The following is a 21,683-nucleotide window of genomic DNA, read 5'->3' as shown; positions in this document are numbered from 1 at the left end:
CACATGTATTTTGTGAAAAATCACAATTTTGCAACTCAAAACTTTAAGAGGCATAAAAGTAAAACAGTAAAAGATTTGAAAAAGCTGAATCATACCTGAATAGCCCAATAATTTGTGAACATTTTAAAATTTGAATGGTTGTTCTAGGTGAAAATATGAGGAAGTAGTTAAGTTTCAAAAACAAGCAAATTTTAGCAGAATTGCTGAAGTTTCCCATTCATTTCAATGGGACAAATTAAAGGAAAAAAGCTTAATATTTTAAAAAGTATAATAGTTAAAAATAGCAAAAGTCATAGCGCACATTAGCAGAAGAAGCAGAATAGTTTAAAATTTGAACGGTGAAAATCGGCTGAAAATTGTGGAAGTAGTTAAGTGCCAAAAAGTGTACGGAAGCAACTAGAATAAAGTATAAAGAATAAAGAGAAACAGGAACTCAATAGTGTGGATGCTTAAAGCATCCACACAATAATAAAGAATAAAGAGAAACAGGAACTCAATAGTGTGGATGCTTAAAGCATCCACACAATAATACAAAACACAGAACACTGGGCCACCATCCCAGAGCCATAACTCCTTTAGATGTATGGAGGTGTCTAGGGTAGAGGGCAGCGTTTTGTTTTTTTAAACAGACTGACAGTATGATCCTAGAGAGTGATTGGAGGCCTGAGGAAAGGATAAGAAGTGGATAGGCACTAATTTTCAAGAACAAAGGTAAACCACAACCATTAAATAGCAACTACAGAAGGATAAAGTTGATGAGCTATATCATCTAGCTGTGGAAAAGAGGTTAAGAGGAGAGGTGATGATCAGTGAGCTGCAGTTATTGCTTCGTGCCAAAAAAAGCAGGGATCCGCTCTTAGCTCCTTCTTGCTGGCCATGGTTATAGACAGGACAACAGGTCAGCCTGAGTTCAGGCAGTGCTGTGAAATATGTGCTCTGTAGTGAGAGAGTGAGGAAAAGAGGCTGGAGACTTGGAGTTATGTCCTGGAAAACAGATGTTAGGCAGGATGGAGTGGGTGTCATGTGAATGAAAGACATTCCTCACTTCATTTAAAACAAAAGTTGCATTCAGGAGAAAAGAAAAAAAAATGTTACAAACCAGATGAGAAGGCATTTTACAAAGTTAAATCTTTGAAATCTGTTTTAGACCTAAAGCTAAATGGGTCTTGCATTTTAAAAACTTAAAAATTAGTTCTGTCAAAAAATTGTGCTTACTCAACTTTTTAGTAGCAAATGTAATGTTTGAAAAAACTGTTTTTAAAAAAAAAAAATACATTCTTACCACCAGAGTGAATAAGGCTGAAGTCACTTAATGGTCCAAATACATTATCTCAGAAAATCTTATAGATCAATAGTCAAGATGGGAGTTAGAGCTGAAAAATTCAGCTTTATTTGTTTTCTTCTTGATAGCACAGGTGTTTTTTTTTTTAATATCGAGATAAGTTAATGAATTTACTGTGTAGTGCACCTCTTTCTTTTTCTGTTTATGAGAGTCATTATTCCTCATCCAAGAGTCTTTCTCTTTCCTTGTCATCTATGTGACAGTAATCATCCAAATAACAGCATTTATGTGATTTATTTGATTGTTTTATAGTCTTTATTACTATAGGCTTTACTGGGCCTCACAAACCACAGTAAAAACAATAATATGGCATATACTGTTTTCTTAATTTATAAATGTGCATGTAGCCACTTAAATAGAAGCAGTAGCATTCCAACATTAACTTACAAGGCCCAGTCAAAATTTCTGGTACCCATCCAAAGGGTGTATAGTGTAAACTAGGGATGGGAAGTCACAGTGGTTTCTTGCTGGGTTTGGTTTCAGATTCATTTATACTGAATTCCTACATGCAGTGCACAAGAATGGCAAAGATGGATGTGTTTATTATGTTATTTTGGCAAAAACAAATTTAAAAACAGAACAAAAGACCGCAAATCCTCTGAGTCATCTTTTCCATAGATAATTCATCCCCAAATGTTCCCATCTACCCTTTCCACCCTCACACCCCTCCTTAGGTCAAAGCAATTCCAAGGTGGGAAACCAAGTCTGCTGTGATGGCTGTTCATCTGTGCAGAAGCCTTGGATCAATCAAGTAATGCACTCAATACATTGTTTGCTTTTCCCAGGCCTGCCCAGCTGGCTGACTTTTTTCTATTAATGCAAGTCAAAATACTTAATCTCTAGAAAAATCTAATTGTTTCCAGTGAAGGCTATGAGCTATAAGCACTGTTTTCAGCTTTCAGCTCTTTTTCTTTTGCTTACAGAAAAAGGAAGAATATAATAAGTCCATTCTGGCAAGATTTTTAATGAGATAATTGATTAGAAAGCATTCTGGATAGCACAGGTCCAGAATTAAAGGTAAATTTGAGCAGGATTCAATTGCTGCAAAGAACAATACAATGTAGAGTTAACGGCAGTCGAACCCAGTGATCCCAGTGAAAAAAAAGAGCTGTTTTTGTACCACTTTGATGAGAAAGCTCGGAGCTCCACCCCGCTCCTTTTACATGGTTACTCAGGGTGTTTTCTATCTGATATATAGGATGTTTCTGCATTGCTGCACACATTACTGTTTTATTTCTGATTCTTCAAGTGCTGTGGGGACACACCGTTTGGCTCAGCACAACGTGGAGTTCTCTGTTGTAATAACACCTTGTACGAGAACAGAAATGATGGAGAGGAATGTTCAGAGACGGGTATTCCTTATGACCCAACTAAAGGGACCATATGTTGCTCTCAGTTTCATGGCAGCCCGGGACAACACTGCTGTGGGACAGAAATTTACCAGCCTGATGCTGAGATCTGCTGTAACGGACACAGGTGATTGTGTGTGTGTGTGTGTGTGTGTGTGTATCCTGAGGGACAGCTCAAGTCAAGCATTTTTGAGACAAAGTTAGAGAGGTGAGGCTGTTTAGGCATGTGCATAGGAGGGATATACTGGACAAAGAATGTTAAATCTGGAACTGCCAGGCAAGAGAAAGACATTACTCTCACATGAAGATTTATGTATGTACTAAAGAGGACATGCAATGATTTGGTGCAAAAAAAAAAAAAAGAGGATGGTAAGGAATATCCAGTGTGGGAACTTCTAAAGGGATCAGCTGAAAGAAGAAATCTGTTTCGAGTTGTATTGTATTGCTGATGAAATCTGGTGAAACAAACTTCTTTCTTTTTTTTTAATTAGTTGGTATGTATCGCTGGATTGCATTTTGTCTCTCAGGACAGCTGTGCTAAAGAGAACCACTTAATTTAATGTTTTCTGAGAGAGGGTGGAGGAAAACTCAGAAAGGAGTGGCATGGGAAAATTACTTTTCATGGAATGTATATGTGTCTGCGATACGCAAATGCTCCAGCTGTGCACAAACCCTATCCCCACTTTGTTTTCAGTGTGGTGACTTTAAAATGCACTGAGCTACTGTGCCAGAGAATTTCTGTCTCAGTCTGTGTAGTCTCTGACTGGGTTTGGCCCTGTTTTAGTTAAAGTTTATTGTTAAGGGCTATGTTCATGTGTGCATGTCTTTTCATAATTATGTTCTTTGGCTTTCTTTTTAGAGGTTATTATTTAAATTATCGCCCTACTCAGCAGCAAATAGCATTAAGATTTCAGTTTTTTTCTTTTTATAGTTTGCTCTTTACAAGATGAACTGGTTGAGTCTTGGCTGCTCTAATCAAGCTTATTTCCAGTTGGAGTAGCTGTCAAAGTGACAACACCTTTATGTTATTTTCTGGTTTTATGTTTTATTCTATTATCCATTAGATTGTTACATTGTTATGTCTGTTTTTTGTGTTTTATTATAAATTGATTTTCATCTGTAAAATTGCTTAATAAGTACATTTTACTTTTACTTACTAACAGCGGCAGCATTACACATAGCCATAGCCAGCAGCCACTACCTTAATTATAACTAAGCAAGCAGCTAATGTAGCTGCAGGGTAACTGCTAAGAGTTAAATGGCTGACATTAATATGATAACTCCATAGCATGTTAATGTTTATGAAACGGAAGCATTACTGATGTCACAAAATAAATTGATGTTCCATGATGTGAACATTATCAACAGTTTATGTTCAGCTGCCTATCTTTAGCAGTGCTGTCTGAAGTTGCACGTTCACTGGAGGAGGCACAGACAGCACTTTTGGTATCGATATTGTTGGAGATAAAATTATAATTCATTATAAATTTTCAGTATTTTCATCTGAGTTAAGTATAGATGAAAATCTTTTTTTTCCTGCCAACACTCTGTTGAAGAAGTTAAGAAGGTATCTTCCAGAGTGAGATCCAGTTAATACATAAGACAAGAGTCATCTAATTCAGAATCTTTTTGGCATACATCTTTATCACTGTCCTTATTGAATCATAACGGTTACCTCTGTTTTCCACCCAGACATTCCAGATTGGAAAATATTCACTGCTGTGGGATTAAAGCCTACAACATTAAAGACCCACAGATGAAGTGCTGTGCAGGAACACTGTACAATCTGACACTGTTAGATGAGCATGGACAGGACGCACAGTGTTGCGGATCCCTTCTGCAAAAGCAACAGGTAGAGTTAATATTACTGATGCTATCTCAAGATCTACTCTTTGTTTATGTAATCATGTCTTACACCTTATTAGGTCATAAGATCTTAGAGTAGAAGAGAATGGAATAGAATAGAATTCAACTTTATTGTCTCTCCTACAACATGCAATGATCCAAGCACACTCTGTGGGAGGAGGTATGCAAAATATGGAGAGGGGCTTCCAACCAGTGCAAATGTGCTCCCATGCAGTCCTCAACCCATCTATCTTCTTAGCTAAAAATGTAACTATTAACATCCTTGAAGGCGCGTGCCAATGCACCGCTGAGTCTTGTTCTGATGTACTGTCTTTCCTATGTTGTGACATGTGGACAATGATCCAAGGACACTTTGGGGGAGGAAATGTGCAAAATACTTTCACAGGAGGTTTGGCTGCTGTGAGGAAGGAGAGGGAGAGATGAAAGGGTGGTTGCTGTTGCAGGTTTAAGCCTTGATTATAATATGTTACAAAGATGGACATGGATACCTGGAGACCTAATAGTGGTCATTCCTCTTACACATCTTTGAAGTCCGCTTGATGTCTCCCATCTGGGTATATGATGAGTCAGTACATTGTCTGCAGATGTTCCTAGTACACATGGACCATAATAAACCAAAGCTTTCAAACAAGAAGTTTCATGGTGTCAGTGAGCTGGACCCATAAGCCCCTTTACCATTAGTACCTACTTTAATTGACTTGGCATGGTTTGTCACAGTTTCCAGGATTTTCCATTAGGTCCAGGTGCTTTTTTAGTAGCTGCTCAGCCCAGATTCCAAGCAATCCAAACAGGTACTAAAATATGACGTCGTCAGACTGGTTGCCACGAATTGTCTTTTTAAATCCAGGACATTTGCTGCTCAAGTGAGGACAGAGAAGTGCTATACTCTGCTAAGACGGGATTCAGATGCTGTGGTCACCTCTACTTCAACACCACCCTGTGGTCATGCTGTGCTGAGCGGCTGAGATCAATCCATGAACCAGGACAGGATCGGAGAAAGATGAATAATGGTCTGTCATCTCTACTTAAAAGTCCTCTCACAAAGTAGAACTAAATTTTGTGTCATTTGAACTTAATAGCACAGCTTAGATCATGTATTTCACCTGTTCTGTGTCTATAATGTTCTTTTACAGAATCCAGACTTCAATCAGTGAATAATATGAACAAAACTGATCTTTGCAAAAAAAGTAGGACATCAGTCTATATGTAAATTTAAAAAACAAAACATTGTAGCAAATGCTGTTTAGGAATTTATGGGGGTTTGTAATGCAATGTATTTGTGTGCGTCTCTGTTTAGTGCGCATCGGGACAGTGGAAAGTGTCTCTCTGCATAGCATTGTGTTCAAGAGCGTGCTGAAGATCCGTGGAAAGAAGGCCAAAGTGAAAGCGTTGCCTTTCCCTTATATCTTGAAAACAGATGATCACTGCAGCTCACCCAAACTGATTCCTGGGAAGACCTACTTCTTTAACAAAGTTAATGTTTTCACCGATTCCAACCATGACACTGTTCTTCAGTCACTCCACTTCATTTTTTCTAAGTGTTCAGCTTAGATCACCAGTCACTGATGGATACATATTACTTCTTACTCACACACTGATTTACATTTTTTCACAACAGCTATTACAGAGATGCGTTGTCACATAACGGTCTGTTACCTCTAAAACAATCAACCGTAAAGGTACTCATCATCATAAAAAAATTAAACCTGACGTTTTACCAGCAATACCAGCAGCAAAGTTGGTGAAAACCAACCCAAAGAGATCTTTTCAGTTCATCATTGCTTTTCTTACTCATTCAGGCTCAAAATATGACCTGTTTGCTTGGATTAGCAGAAATTAGAGATTAGATTAGATTAGAGAAATTTATTTTGAGTGGAGAAAAGCTAAACTTGAGTGAAAAAATTTAATTGCTGCATGCAAAAAATGCATTTCAGTGTTTGCTATTATAGCAGCCCCTCTCGCTCAGTTTTTGCATTTGCGCTTGCTCTCAATGTGTTGCTTGTGCTCTCAACATTTCTGCCCGTGCACATTCAACTCTTTCTGTACACCGTTATATTTGTGCCACAAAACCAGCCAATCACAGACTTGGATGCAACGAAATCTGATTGGCTGTTTTGGTCTCCAATCAGCTTGAAATGTCGAAATGCAATATCCCAGAATCCATTTCGTCCAAAACTCAAACGAGGCTGTGGCGGAGGAACACAGAGTGGCGGAGTTTGAAATATTACTCTTTCTGGGTCACAAAATAAACTTTTAAGATATTTTCATGCGAGAATGGTGCTGTGTAAACTTCAAATATCTGCTCGATTCATCAAGACATCACATATTTACAAAAGTGCTCTAATGTTTTTGGAGATTCCTGATAGCCACCAGCTGACCGCATAGCTGGACTGGCCATTGGGCATACCGGGCATTTGCCTGGTGGGCCGATGGTGATTTTTCATTTTTATGTTTGTTTGTTTTTTTAAAACGGTATAAACAATAAAAGGTGGTGGATTAGCCAATTGGTAACAGGCATCTCCGAAAACATTACAGTATTAGAGTACATTAAGTAAGAACAATGTACTTCAAAGTGTAATATTTACTGAACTTCATATTGTAGTCAGTCACACAACTTAAAGTAATTACTGAGTGTAACACAGCCAATTGGTACACAGTGTTGTTGAAATCTAAATCTGTAATATATGCAATAATGAAATATGATCACCAACTGCCAAAGTCTGAAACAAAAAGAAAAAGCTAAATGGCCTGTATTTGTATAGCGCTTTTCTAGTCCCTCTGACCACCACCAGTAGGCAAACATGGGGTTAGTATCTTGCCCAAGGATATTTGGCATGCAGCCAGGAGGCAGTCTGGGATCGAACCACCGACCTTCTGATTAGTGGCTGACCTGCTCTGCCACCTGAGCTACAGCCACCCCATGAAGCTAAAGAAGCAAACAGTATATCAAAGCTTGTGCGAGTCTGTGATCAGCAGTAGCTGACACCTTAGCAGTCATTATAGCAGGTAGCACACAAGAATAGCATGCAGCTCTGTGCTCAAAGCAGCTATTAGCTAATATAGTTTATCTTTTTAAAAATTGGGGATTATTATTTTTATGCTTTTATTTTCTGATTCTTGCACTAAACTAAATTATAAATGGTGACTGTTTGCACATCATTAACCCATATAACTGAATGTATACATGTTCTATTAATGGCATTGTTTTATTTTTATTGATTAAGCTACTAGATGTACTCAACTTGCCATTTATCATGAAATATGCTTTAAGGACCCAAAAGACCACCCAGAGGTCACATTTAAATGTCTTGTGTTTGTTTACTTGTAACTACAAATTTTTGTTCTCCTTGGTTTAAGCTACATTTCTTTTATTTGGAATATGTTTGGCATGTATTTCACTGTATGTTTCTTCACAATATATAAGACACACCTTTAACCCAGAGAAACCCTGGAAACGTTGAAGGCACACAATTTTACATTTTGCATGTTTGAGTGAAATTGTAGGAGGTACTGTTCTTTTAAGGATAAAGCTTTGAATAAATAAATATAACAGCATGTTGTGTTTTATCTTATTGAATTGATGGTCTTAAGGTTGGTCTTGCGATTATTCATGGATCAAAAGATAGATCCAGCTGGAGATGAAATGAATACAGAAATATGCTACTTTTTCAAAGTTGTGACTCTTGTGCCAAAAATCCCCTGAAATATAGATTTCAAAGTATGTGAGCTTAAAAATCTAACACTGGATTTGTCGCCTCTCTGAATGACAGAGATGTGCTCACCCGCTATAACTGTATTAATGCTCTTGTAAATCTTTGGCCTCTTGTCCCCAGGTAACAGCTGTCTGACAGAACATGCTGTATTCCCCTTGTTTCAGGTACTTGAGTGGACTCAGTGGATTGTTTAAGTTAGAGTCATTATAATACTGACAAGTCAAAGTTTATTGTATTTTTTAGTTCATGGGGAGGACGTGTTTCATCAAAACTTTGTTCCTAAATCTCTCATTTAAGGTGTTGCATGTTGTCCATGTTGTTTACGTTGACTTCTTAACAACAAATGACATTAATGGAGGATTAATCCTTCATTAGTGTTTCAGAGAGCAAAGAAGGGGATTTTTTTAGGTTTTACAATACTTGTTTGTGAACAAATACATCTATTATCAAATAAGACCATCTCCCATTTCACCTAAGACATGAAAACTGTCACAGGCAATGTTTGGAATGTGTAGTTGAAGGGAATTGAGAAAAAAAAACTAACAAAAACTTAAATTGGGGACAGCTAAACATAAGCATATGAGATAAACAGAAAGCACATTATAGAAACCTGAAACCCAGAGAAACACAAGAAGTACAGCAGTGGATGATGAACAAGAGAGGATACGCACGTGATGAAGAGCAGAGGTACGCAGATGAAGCATCGGGGATGACAAATGGACAATCTGACAAGGCGCAGAGGAAAGCACACACTATATATACACACACACACAAGGTAAGGAAATGCACAACAGGAGGGAGACACAGATGAACATAATAGACTTGACGAGACAGGGAGGAAGCAAAACAAAATGGATTAACGTAGGACACAGGTTGGCAAAGATAAACAGGATAACAGGATAAACAGGAACACATAACACAGGAACAAACTGAGAGACTAGAAATAATAAATGAACTCAAAGATATAATAATTCAAAATATTAAACACTGGGTCACCGACCCAGGACCTTGACAAAAACAAACAGCCATCCACTCATGTTCTTCCGCTTATTCAATAATTATTCACTAATATAGCATAAAAAAAAATCCTCATCACTAAACTTTACTGTTATCAGTATTAATTATCAATAATAATTAAGACTCGAGGTACAAAATGTGCATCACCAATTACCTAACATGCACATGTTTTAACTGTCGGAGGAAGCCAACAGTCCTCAGTAGATGTACAAAATGTGCAGTAGCTACAACAGCATAACGGTTTAAATATTTTCATTTTTGTGCATTCAGGGTCACTTATGGAAAGGTTTTTAAATTAGAATTCAAAATATAAAGATAGTTGTTGCTGGGTTTAAAAAAAGCATGCCTTGCAAGAACAAACAGACATGAAGTAATTACTAAAATAATTTTTTTTTAAAAAGAATAAGATGAAAATTGCTCTCTCTTGTTGTATTCTGTTTGTTTGGGGGTGTTTTTCTGGTTATTGTTATTGGTGCAAGTAAGTGACTGTGTAGAAGAGAATTCAGGAAGGCTCCAAGCCAATGGTATGACTCTACCCTGGCGCCTTTTATATTTAATTTTGGCACTGATGCTCATTTTGTTACATTCCAGTTAGTCCCAGATTTTCCAATGGAAAATGTTACAGTATTTACATGAGATGGATTTTATACAAGAGGGAAAATACCAAACATATTACAGAAAAAATTGGCAGCTTTTAGGGACACAACTAAATACTTAACATTCCACTGAAGACTAGGCAAAGAGACCTGCTTCCTTCTTATTTCCTCCACATTACTCATGAGAAAGAGTAAAAGCCCTCAGGATGGATTTGAACCCAGATCTCTGCATTAGCCTTAGGCCCAGTGAGTTAAACCAGCACCAATATGTTCAAAATCCATTTCACATCTTACATTAAAAAAAAAAAATTGTACCAACTGTATAATTGATTGATGCTGTAGAGCTGTTAGTCAGTGGGACAAAAGGTTAAAAGGACTCCAACATCAACATGTATTCTTTCCCTATGGGAGTACAGAAATTCCAATGCAGTCTCATCATTAAGTCATTAAAGGCAAACAAAAGGAAGGACAGAGGAAGGCCTGCCTATGCTGTGGCATTTCTTAATCAAGGTCGAGTTATAATTCAAGGAAGCATGAGTACAATGAGTGATAATACGCAACTAAAACATTGACTGGGTGCCTAATAATATTTACCACAAATGCACAGATTTTGTACAAATCTATATATAATTTGTTGGGGAAACGAGTAATGTTTGTCTAGCACACCACCAATTAATGTATAGCGGACGAGGTCTTGGTCTTATGAAGTTACACTCCTGATAAATAATAACTAAAAAATAACTGGAGATTTTAAAACCACAGAAAAGTAAATCAAACAGTCTTCCACTACCATAATGTATTTTAAATTGAGCTATCAAGGTATGATTAAATTGTGGACTTGTAGCCTTGATTTTTAAAGTGTTGCATTGACTATTCAGGAGTCATAGATGCATTGATGTATTTTTAATGGCGCTAACCCACTTACATAAAAGCCTTTTATTACTTGTTCAAACCTTATATCATAAGATAGACCCTTAAAACTCCATTTTAACAGGAAGAAACCTCCAGCAGAAACAGGCTCAGGGAGGGGCAGTCATCTGCCATGACCACATGCTGTGGAAGAGAGACAGAGATTAATAACAAGTAAGAATCAATGCATAGAGGTCTATTAACACATAGTGAGTGAGAAATGTGAATGAAAAAGAAAGACACCCTGATAATAATGAATTACAGTAGTCCAGCCTAGAAGAACATATCCTGGTAAGAAAAAATGACTCCAGTACCTGTAATACCTACAGCATGTGCTCATCGCGCTAATATTACGGTCAACAGTAGGCTATTGAATGCTGTACTGAGATCTGGCAGGACAAGCACAGAGATGAGTCCACTGTCAGAGGCCATAAGAAGATAATGTGTAACCTTCACTAAAGCTGTTTCTGTGCTGTGATGAGCTCTAAAACCTGAGAGAAACTCCTTATATGTCACGGCGGGTGAGGAGAGCCGTGTGAAAATAATAAATGAGGATCCAATCGCAGGCAGTAGTGGAGAAGTGAAGGTGGTTTATTGAACACGAAATAAATATGGACAAACAGCAAATGGAGCACGAACTAAACTAGACTGGAAACAACTAAACTACAGAGCACAAACCTGGACAAGAATGAGAACGAGCAGAGGAGATGGACAGTAGGGAGACCACACGGGTGAGACATGGTGGATACACAGACGGACCAGCAACTACAAACACAGAAGACACGACTTAAATACACTCAGAGAATCACAGGGAGATTACACACAGGTGGGAGACACAGCTTGGAGTCATTAACGAGACGAGAGGTAAAACTGAACACACTCACATGAGACGCAGACCTTCACAATAAAACAGGAACAAGAAGCCATCACACTAAGACGCAGACTCTACATTGACAGACAGAAAATAACACATGGGACTAGACATATACTAAGCAGACACAACCGAAGAACAAATCCTAAACACAAACAGAAACATGAAACTCTAATAATAACCATCATAATCATCATCATTAACACAACAAGAGAACAAGAAAACAATCCCTGATGCAAAATTAAACCAAAACATAATAGACTCAAAATACTGGGTGGAAACTGACCCAGAACCGTGACATTATATAAGCCATTCCTCTGTAGATGATCTGTTAGCTGTTTTACAACTACTCTTTCAAAAACTTTTGAGATGAAAGGAAGGTTGGCCTATAATTAGCTAAGACCGCTAGGTCAAGAGTTTACCTACTGCCAGCTTGAAGGTCTGTGGTACATAGCCAATTATTAGAGACAGGTTGATCATATTTAAGACTGAAGCAGTAATTAATGGTAGGACTTCCTCGAGGAGTCTTGTGGGAATGGGGTCTAAAATAATATATAATTACTTATAATTATATATTATATACAATTATATAATAAATAATTACTGAAGTCAGCTGGAGAAAAAGACTCAAAATAAATATCAATGATACTGAAAGTAGCTGTAGATAATGTTACTATGTTGTTATCTGTAAGATGATTATGTGAAAAAACAGAAAGTACACTCTTTGTTAATAGCAGTGTTACTAGCAGGCAAGTTACTTTGAAAAAGTAATTAATTAAAGTTACTAGTTACTTCTTCAAAAAAAAGTAACTGAGTTACAAGATTCTAAAAGTAACTAATTATTTGAAAAGTAACTATTGAGTTACCTTGAAAAAAATGTTTAGCCCTCTAGGGTAGAAAAAGTTATATTTGTATAAGTTTACATATTTATAAACTTATATAAATGACCGCATTGCATTTTCTTGTTAGTAACGGTAACGGCGTTGAAACAATAGAAATAGTAATTAGTTAGATTACTCGTTACTGAAAAAAGTAACGCCGTTAACAACACCGTTACTTGTAACACCATTATTCCCATCACTGGTTAATAGTGTTGAAGATTTTTATCTACGTGCAAGCAGAAATGTTTGGAAAAATATTCTAAAATCACAGGTATAACTACTCAGAGAAAAATGAACAATACCACTGTTTCACTATTGCATATTACATATTTTAATATCAACTCATATTACTTACACATAGTAATGAGAAGAAACTGACAGGCTCTTAACTGATCAAGGCAGCTAAATGATCTGATGCAAATGTGATTCAACATTTTAAGAGTGGGTAATATGTCCCACTCTGTAAATGTTGTTAATCTTTACTTTATTTAAGGGAGCTCATTGTCACATTGGCAAGGCACAGAGGCCCATAGCTAATACTATTTTGAAGTGACTTGAGCAAGGTCAAGTGGCTCATAAGTAACACATAACTTCATGCATTGGGTGTATATAGTACCCCCATAAAGCGAATTGTGGGCTCAGGGGTCTAGTTCAGATGCTAACCCTAGCATGAGTTTACAACTATTCACAGATGAAAGACAAAAATGTGGTCCTACATGGCATTTGCATTAGACAATGCTTAAGTGTCCAATCAGTAAAAATCAATATTTAACTTTCCACCATAAAATCCTAACCTGACTATGGCCCAAGACATATTTCATTTACTAAGTCATGTGTCATAAGTAAACTGTATGACAAATGATATATAACAGTCGGGTCTAAATTGACTTTATACTATGCAAAACCACAATTTACATTTTCAAGTGTGAATCTTTTTACCCTTTACATGCTTTAAATTCAGAGGATGAACACTGATTGCTAAAATTGCAATTGCCAAAACAAAGTGTACCCTAAAAGAAATTGTATTTTGTTTGTTTGTTTTTTAACAGTCATCATTCAACAGAATAACATTAGACTTAACATTATTAATTAACATTATTCTACCGTAATTTGGAAAAACAGCATGCTACTGCTAGAATTCTGCCATCAATTTACAGGAATGTATATGATTGGAGCAGAATTAGTTGACAACATAGGCATCTAAAGACTATAAAAAACTTGAGATTTAAGATATATTCTTGCAGTTTGTGACTTTGCAACAATTTATGGCACCGCTTTGACGTTGTAGGGTGTCAAAATGAAAAAATGAAAAGTGTTTTATATAATACTTCATATGGTTTCTTGACATTTTTTTTCGAGGTCAACTTTGACCTTGGGTCAATGAAGGTCAATGTCATATGTTTAGGCAACATACTTACTCATGTCCACGAAAAGCCTGTAATATTATTTTGTATTTTAAGGACGATACATAAAAATTGTTGTGTTTTTACAGATCATCGTGGGTTATATAAAATGTTAACGATTTTAAGATTTGGTGTTACCTTGACCTTCATCCAATTTTTTTACCTAAATTAAATCAGCTTGAGTTGCTATATACTGATAACAATCACCAAGGGCGTAGATTTGGTTTTGGCATTGGTGGGGACGGATGATTCAACCACTGAACCCTGCCCTGTTTCTTTTTTTTTTCTTTTTGTCTTTGCTTCTTAATAAAATGAGGAGAAATACACTTGCCTACATCTCCTATTCAGCATGCTTTTAAACCATTTAAAATTACAATTCATAATTTTATATGTGAATTACATAATGTTAAATTACTTTTAAACAAATGACTAAGTATTTTAGACTTTAGTTTACTTCAGCCATATTCCATATAAATTAGGTATCATACAAAAATAAAACTAGCTTCAAATACAGTCATGACAATAAAAGAATATGACTTTAAGGACTTAACAACATTAGTTCAGTTACTTATACAAAACTACTCATCTAAGATCACCACAAAGTAAAAGATTAGCAAAATTATGCAACATTTTAGGCACACTATTGCCCTTATCAAGTCAGTGAGCTGGGACTTTTTATTCTAAACATGAACTACTGTTACAGCAAAAGACATGGACTACTGGTGCCCCACACAACAACTCAATGTCCACTATGTGAAGGATCCAAACACATGCCTTCTCCTCTCGTTAGCTGAGATGAACTGCTGGCATATTTGTTTTACATCTATACTGTCCAGTCTCTCCTGGTGGATATGGCGTCACGTTACATGGTTACATACAATTTTAGACTGATGTGGGCCAAGCCTAGCACATACTTGCCAACATTGAGACCTCAAAATTCAAAAGGGCTGTTGGGGGTTGGGAGTCGTATACATATACATATGTGTATATATATATATATATATATATGTACAAAAATTTTAATCTTACAATGTTTATTTATCGGATAAAATAAGTAAAATGTCACCGTTATTATTGTCCGGCCGGAAACAGGCCTGGGGTGTCCAAATTCAGAAGCTGCGTACACCTGAGGACCCAGCCTTCGCGGTCTAAGTGGGCCGGGTCCTCCGAAAGCCGGGTGGGCCGGAAGTGAGCGACTGCGATGATCCAGCCTTCAGAATTACGTCACGAGCTCTCTCAGTGGAGTGACCCTCTGCCGTCTGCTCCTTGCTATCTAAAATATAACAGGACACTGGCGTAAATTCTCGACCATCTCACACTTCTGTTTAATCAGTTTTCTGTTTGACGTTTATTCAGCTGTGTGAAAACCGCTGGACAAACCCTCCCGAGGGATTAATAAAGTTTTATTTAATCTAATCTAATAACTTTAATCTCAGCCAAACCCATTTACTCACGAACAAATAAAACGCTGAAAAAGGCCAAACAATAACATGTTTAAGTTATTTAAGTAACTTTAGCGAAAGACCGCGGGGGTTTGAAAACGATGTGCCAGGAGTTTGCTGTTCTCGTCGGCTCAGATATTTGAAGTTTACACAGCTACATTCTCGCTTGAAAATACGTTAAAAGTTTATTTTGCGACCCAGAAAGAGTAATAAGAGTAATATTAAAACTAAGTAGCTGTAGTAATAGTAGCCATTGTTGGAAACTGGAAATGGCTGGGCCAGTCTGGGATATGGTTTTTCAATTTTGTTGACCAGGTGGGAAATCGGGGGAAATTGGGGCGAATGGTGGCTCTGGGAGATTTTCGGGAGGGGCACTGAAATTGGGGATTCTCCCGGAAAAATCAGGAGTGTTGGCATGTATGGCCTAGCATGGCCTGTAACATGACGGACACATTTTATGAATGAACTTGACTTTAAGTGACTTACAGGCAGAGATGGGCAGTAACGTGTTACTTGTAACGCGTTACTGTAATCTGATTACTTTTTTCAAGTAACGAGTAAAGTAAGGGATTACTATTGCAAAATCGGTAATTAGATTACCGTTACTTTCCCGTAGGAACGCTGCGTTACTGCGTTACTAAAACCGTGATTTTTTTTGCGAGAATGTCTCATGACAGTGACGTAAGCAAGTGCGACGTTGGTGACAGCAGCTGTGTGCAGATCAACAATGGATAATATATCGAGTGCGGGAGAGAGTATGAGCGTGCAGCGTTTAAAGTGTGGAAGTACTGACCTTACTTTGAGTTTGATTCCATAAAAAGTGACAAAAACATTAGCGTCCATCGTGCGTGGGAAGAAAACTTCTTTTTACAGCGAAAAAAACCCCTAAACTTCCGAGCAAGCACCGAGTAGCTACGACGTGATGGGAAACTCACAGAGACACTCGCGCGGATTCTTCAACTGACCGCAGCACACCTACACCAGGGTAACCCTCCGCCTACCCTGCTCCTGCTTTACAGGTGAAAATAGAGCAAAAGGACCGCTGAGTCTTTGACTTTATTTAATTTCTGCTGTGTTTTACTTGCATCTGTTTGAAAGAGTGAGTGAAAACACAAAAAATATTTTATTTTATGTGCTGGAATGTGTAGAAAATAGGTTTAAATGTTAAACTAATTTATTCAAGTCAGAGAATGTTGCATATAATTAAATGTTTTGCTTGATGCATAAAGTTAAAAGATTAAAACTAATAAAACAAGTTTTAAAAAGAGACTTTTCCATTTGATTACATTTTGTATGATGGATTATGTAGAAAAAGTAGAATTGGGCTGAAAGATCTATCACTTTATCACCTCTTCAGGTTGTAAATCGTGTTTTTAAAAAGTAACTAAGTAACTAAGTAACTAAGTAATTAATTACTTTTGAAAATAAGTAATCAGTAAAGTAACGGGATTACTTTTGGGGGGGAGTAATCAGTAATTAGTTACTGATTACTTTTTTCAAGTAACTTGACCAACACTGCTTACAGGTTTCTTTGAAAACGACTTTCTTATATCCAGGTTCTTCCTTTTTGCTGCCATCGTCCTCTCCTCCTTGCAGGTCCTCGCAGCGCAGGTTTGCCGCTGCTAAAACTAAACAGAGCTCCCTGAAAGGCACAGCCAATCACATTGGCCATATTTGTCACATGAGGTAGAACTCCACTAGAGGACGTAATTTAACTCTTTCTGCACCGCTGGGTGAATGAGACAGATCGTTTTTCTTTTTTCTTTCTATCGGGTTTGTCTTTCTTTACTCGAAGAGATCAAATTATTGGTGGGGACAATTCAATAATCGCTGGATATTGGTGGGGACATGCCAAATTTCCGCCCTTGACAATCACCACACAAAATTTGAAAATGAGATCTTGAAAACTGTGGACACTAGACGGGTAACAAACAGACCAACAAACAAACAAAAAGATCGTGAAGGACCTCAGCCATCCCAACAACAGACTGTTCTCTCTGTTGAGGTCAGGAAAGCGATTCCGCTCCCTGAAGACCAACACAGAGAGACTGAGGAGGAGCTTCTTCCCGCAGGCGATACGGTCTCTCAATCACACCACCACACAGTACTGACCCACACATATGGTTCTTACACACACACTGGACATTCTGGACATTGTTTTCACTTCATCACTTAAATCACTTTAAGCATATTTGCACTGCACAAGACACTTACAAATGTGGATTGCACAACACTGGACATTATATTTCTTCATTTCCATTTAATACTTGTACAGCTGCTGTTATTGTGTATATATATATTTACAAGAAATATATTTATATATATATTTATTTCTTCTTACATTCTTATATATTTCTATACAGTTATTTTATTTTCAACTTTAATTTATATATTTTATCTTATTCTTTTCCAGATAAATTTACCCTTCATTCTAATTTGTGTTGTACAGTTATTTCATTTTTAACTTTAATTTTTATATTTTATTTTATTTTATTTTATTTTATTTTATTTTATTCCTTCCTAGTTAAATTTACCCTTTTTAATTTTCATATTCATTTCCTATCTTATTCATAGCCTTTTCTTTTTTCTTTAGGTCACGAGCAGTTGTGTAAGCATTTCACTGCATATTGTACTGTGTATGACTGTGTATGTGACAAATAAAATTTGAATTTGAAGATTTATGTGCTTTCTGTGCTGAGGTGTTTTTTTTTCTGTTCTCAAACTGCTCTCCCCTAAGAGCTCAGTCTGGGAGGACTTCTTTTTTTCTCCTCCTCTTTCCTCAAGTATTGTGTATTTCCATTGTTTTTTCATACCTCTCTGACCTGTCTTCCCAATGTTATGTTTGTGTACTCTATGTATGGTCGGAAGGGGTGCTTATGATGGTGCCAGATCGTCTGGCAGCCTTTAAAACAATTTCCCTCAGGATAAATAAAGTAGTATCAATCAATCAATCAAACAACAATAGCCACATTGGTGATAAAATATGGTGGCTGTAGCTCAGGTGGCAGAGCAGGTCAGCCACTCATGAATGGGTGAATGACTGAATGTAGTGTAAAGCGCGTTGGGGTCCTTAGGGACTAATTAAAGCGCTATACAAATGCAGGCCATTTACCATTAAATAATTGATACACTGTTCTATATTTAGGCAATAAATCAGAATCAGAATCAGAAACTTTATTGTCATTGTCATGAGAACAACGAAATTAAGAATGGTCCCCGATCATTGCATCATCCCTAGCAATATCAAAATATAAATAAAACAATAAAATTCAATAAATAAAATAGATAGAATACTTAAAATACTAATAAGATATAACAGTAAAACATTCACATACATTCCCACACACATGCTTCAGACCGTGCATAGATTAACACAAGAGTGGCGTGATGGACATTTTTTTGTAGTATTCAGATGTGTTATTGCAGTTGGATAACAGCTGTGTTTGAGTCTATTAGTCCTTGCTCTGATTGCCCTGTACCGTCTGCCTGAGGGCAACAGTTCGAACAGGGAGTGGCCAGGATGTGAGGTGTCTTTTATGATGTTTTGGGCCTTTTTAAAACAGTGGGCGTTGTGTAGAACTTCCAGTGTGGGGAGAGGGCAGCCAGTGATCTTTTGGGCGGTGTTAATGATCCCTTGGAGTGCTTTCCTCTGAGCCCCTGTGCAGCTAGTGTACCAGATGCATAATGCAGTAAGTTAGAACACTCTCAATGGTGGCTCTGTAGAAGGACACCAGCAGTCTCTGTGTGATGTTATTCCTCCTGAGAATTCTCAGGAAGTACAGTCTCTGTTGGGCCTGTTGGGCCTTTTTCAGCAGCTTGGAGGTGTTCACACTCCAGGAAAGGTTCTCCTCTATATTGACTCCCAGCACTACAGATCAGTGAAACTGGCTGTTTTTGAACTTCTGTTTGTTATTTATGACCTGTATGTCTCATTGATCAGAGCTTATACACCTAGAAGTCAAGTTCTAATTCAAATTAACTTCTGGATTAATTTGACAATAAGAAATAATGAGGTGATCCATAGTATACTGTTTATCAGATACTACTTTGGGTGAAAGTTACTAAGAACGTTTGTTTTGAAACCACTTAAAATGTTTATACAGTGAAATGAAGTAACACCTCTTGTGTCACTTTTGACGAGGAATATTTTACTTTTACTTTTAGGAATGTTTTACTTTTTTAAGTTGGTTTCTCTCCTCCTCGCCAACAGTAACATCAAGGGTGTACGAATGTTGAATAAAACACACACGCAATTGTGTTAAAATTAATACAATTTATTTTGTGTGTTGAAATCCTCTTTGTAGATAAAATCATGGAATCTTGGGTCAGTCTAGTCAAATGCGCAACATTTTTCAGACATAAAACTTTTACATTGGTCAAATTTGATGGGAGGGTGTTACAGCTTTACATCTTAACAGGTGTTACAGGTGCTTTAAATGTACAGTCAACCTTCTCAGTATGTGCTCATGAACTACACAACAGATATAACAGCATGGTTGCAAGTGTAAAAGGTTGCCTGTCTCTGTGTCTTGTCGCTGTGATATACTGATGACCTGAACCTAGTATCCTGCACCATTTTAACTGAATAAACAGTTAAGAAAATAAATGGCTATTTTAACAGCAACAACAAAAAAATTCAAAGAACAGGAAAAGAAAATGCTCAGGAGAATAACAAAGTTAAAAGCTTTATTTAACAAATGCCATAAATGTAACAAATGTAAAAGTAACCTCAAACTAAAATTTCAAAGAAAATCAAAGGTCAGGCAAAAAATTAAAATTGTGGCCAGCAGAAGTGACCCCTTAGAAAACCAAGGGCTTTTCTCCGTTCTCTAATTTGTACCTCCTCTGCGCCCGCATTGGATATACAAACCATGATGGGATGACTCTTCAAAAATCTATTCCTTAGTATCTGTCAGGGCTCTGTGTGCGGGCAGGCGGAGAGGAGGATCCAAACGCAGGACTCAGACACTAACGTGAAACTCAAAAACCTCAGCTTTATTGCTGGTACGAAAACAAAACATGAAGTGACCACTGAATCCGGAGAATAGGAACACACAGGCATAATCTGAGGGTACAACACAACACCGAGCATGGGAAAACACAGGGCTTATATACACAGGGTAGTAACGGGGGACTCGGCAACAGGAGGGAGACACAGCTGGGAGAGATCAGGGCTAACGAGACATGGGGAACAAAGCTGCACACACTAACATAAGACAAAGACTTTCACAATAAAACAGGAAACATGAATCACAACTCAGAGACACGGACTCAACACAGAGAGACAGAAAATGACACCTGGAACTGAACTATACATGAAACCACAATTCCTAAAACATGGATAACAGAAACATGAAACTCAAATAATAATCATCACAACCACAACAACAGAACAAGAAAATAATCCATGATGCAAAATTAAACCAAAACATAATAAACTCAAAATACTGGGTCCAACGGACCCAGAACCGTGACAGTATTCACAGGTTCTTTCATTTAAGATGGCAATGTCTTAACTTTCTGCTTTTTACTGTTTGTGTGTGTTTATTGGTTTGTGGCAAGAAGGTCCTGGGCTTAGATAGGCTGGGGCCTATCTGTGTGAAGTTTTCATGTTCACCCTCTGATTTACTGTTCCTCATGCATTATTCCTGACATTTGCTCCCGCACTGATTCCCTTACTTTGCAGAGTATTTAAGGAAGTTCTTGATAAAAAAGCTCTGCCCCAAACAATGTCACAGGCCTTGATCTCTGTGCTCCTTAAGAAGAATAAGGACCCACTTAAATGTGAGTCATATCGCCCAGTAAGTTTACTTGGATGTGATTATAAAATACTGACCAAGGTACTGGCAGCTAGAATTGAGCTTGTCATAAGTAAGATAATACATCCTGATCAGACAGGGTTTGTTGCAGGTAGACAACTCTCCAGCAATCTCCGCCGTCTGTTCAATGTAGTATATACTGCTGAAGATAACATTATGCCAGAGATTGTGATATCCTTAGATGCCCACAAAGCCTTTGATCGAATAGAGTATTACTATCTATTTACGGCCCTCGAAAGATTCGGCTTTGGTCCAACATTTTGCTCATGGATTAAAATAATTTATTCGAGCCCCCAGGCTATGGTGAGAACGAATAATATCGTATCTGAACCCTTCTCTCTATTCCGGGGAACAAGACAGGGGTGCCCTTTGTCACCCCTGCTCTTTGATGTGGCAATTGAACCCCTTGCGATGATGCTGAGACAGGCTGCTGAATTGGTAGGGATACAAAGGGGGACACAAAACCATAGGCTGT

General features: G+C 37.4%; 1 protein-coding gene across 2 annotated transcripts in view; it reads left to right on the top strand.

Moving 5' to 3' along the window:
- Window positions 1–8,105, top strand: part of LOC147314596 (uncharacterized) — a 51,556-nt gene extending 43,451 nt beyond the window's left edge. Inside the window, exons 9-14 of one of the 2 annotated variants that reach the window (XM_086261645.1) lie at window positions 2,017–2,093; window positions 2,739–2,818; window positions 4,384–4,543; window positions 5,405–5,567; window positions 5,691–5,744; window positions 5,855–8,105. In XM_086261645.1, the coding sequence (XP_086117771.1) occupies window positions 2,017–2,093; window positions 2,739–2,818; window positions 4,384–4,543; window positions 5,405–5,567; window positions 5,691–5,744; window positions 5,855–6,108 (788 nt within the window). In that variant the 3' untranslated portion in view covers window positions 6,109–8,105. Of the gene's footprint in view, window positions 1–2,016; window positions 2,094–2,591; window positions 2,819–4,383; window positions 4,544–5,404; window positions 5,568–5,690; window positions 5,745–5,854 lie in introns of both variants that reach the window. The other variant, XM_086261644.1, reaches the window with a different exon arrangement.
- Window positions 8,106–21,683: the final 13,578 nt, after the last annotated feature.

Source organism: Aulonocara sp. 'chitande type north' Nkhata Bay, linkage group LG14 (assembly GCF_057382095.1).
Source record: "Aulonocara sp. 'chitande type north' Nkhata Bay isolate Kocher_YH1m ecotype deep benthic linkage group LG14, A_spYH_male_GT1.1, whole genome shotgun sequence".
In the NCBI taxonomy this organism is placed as follows: Eukaryota; Metazoa; Chordata; class Actinopteri; order Cichliformes; family Cichlidae; genus Aulonocara; species Aulonocara sp. 'chitande type north' Nkhata Bay.
Note: the sequence above shows the minus strand (reverse complement) of the source record. Positions and strands in the feature narration are given on the sequence as shown.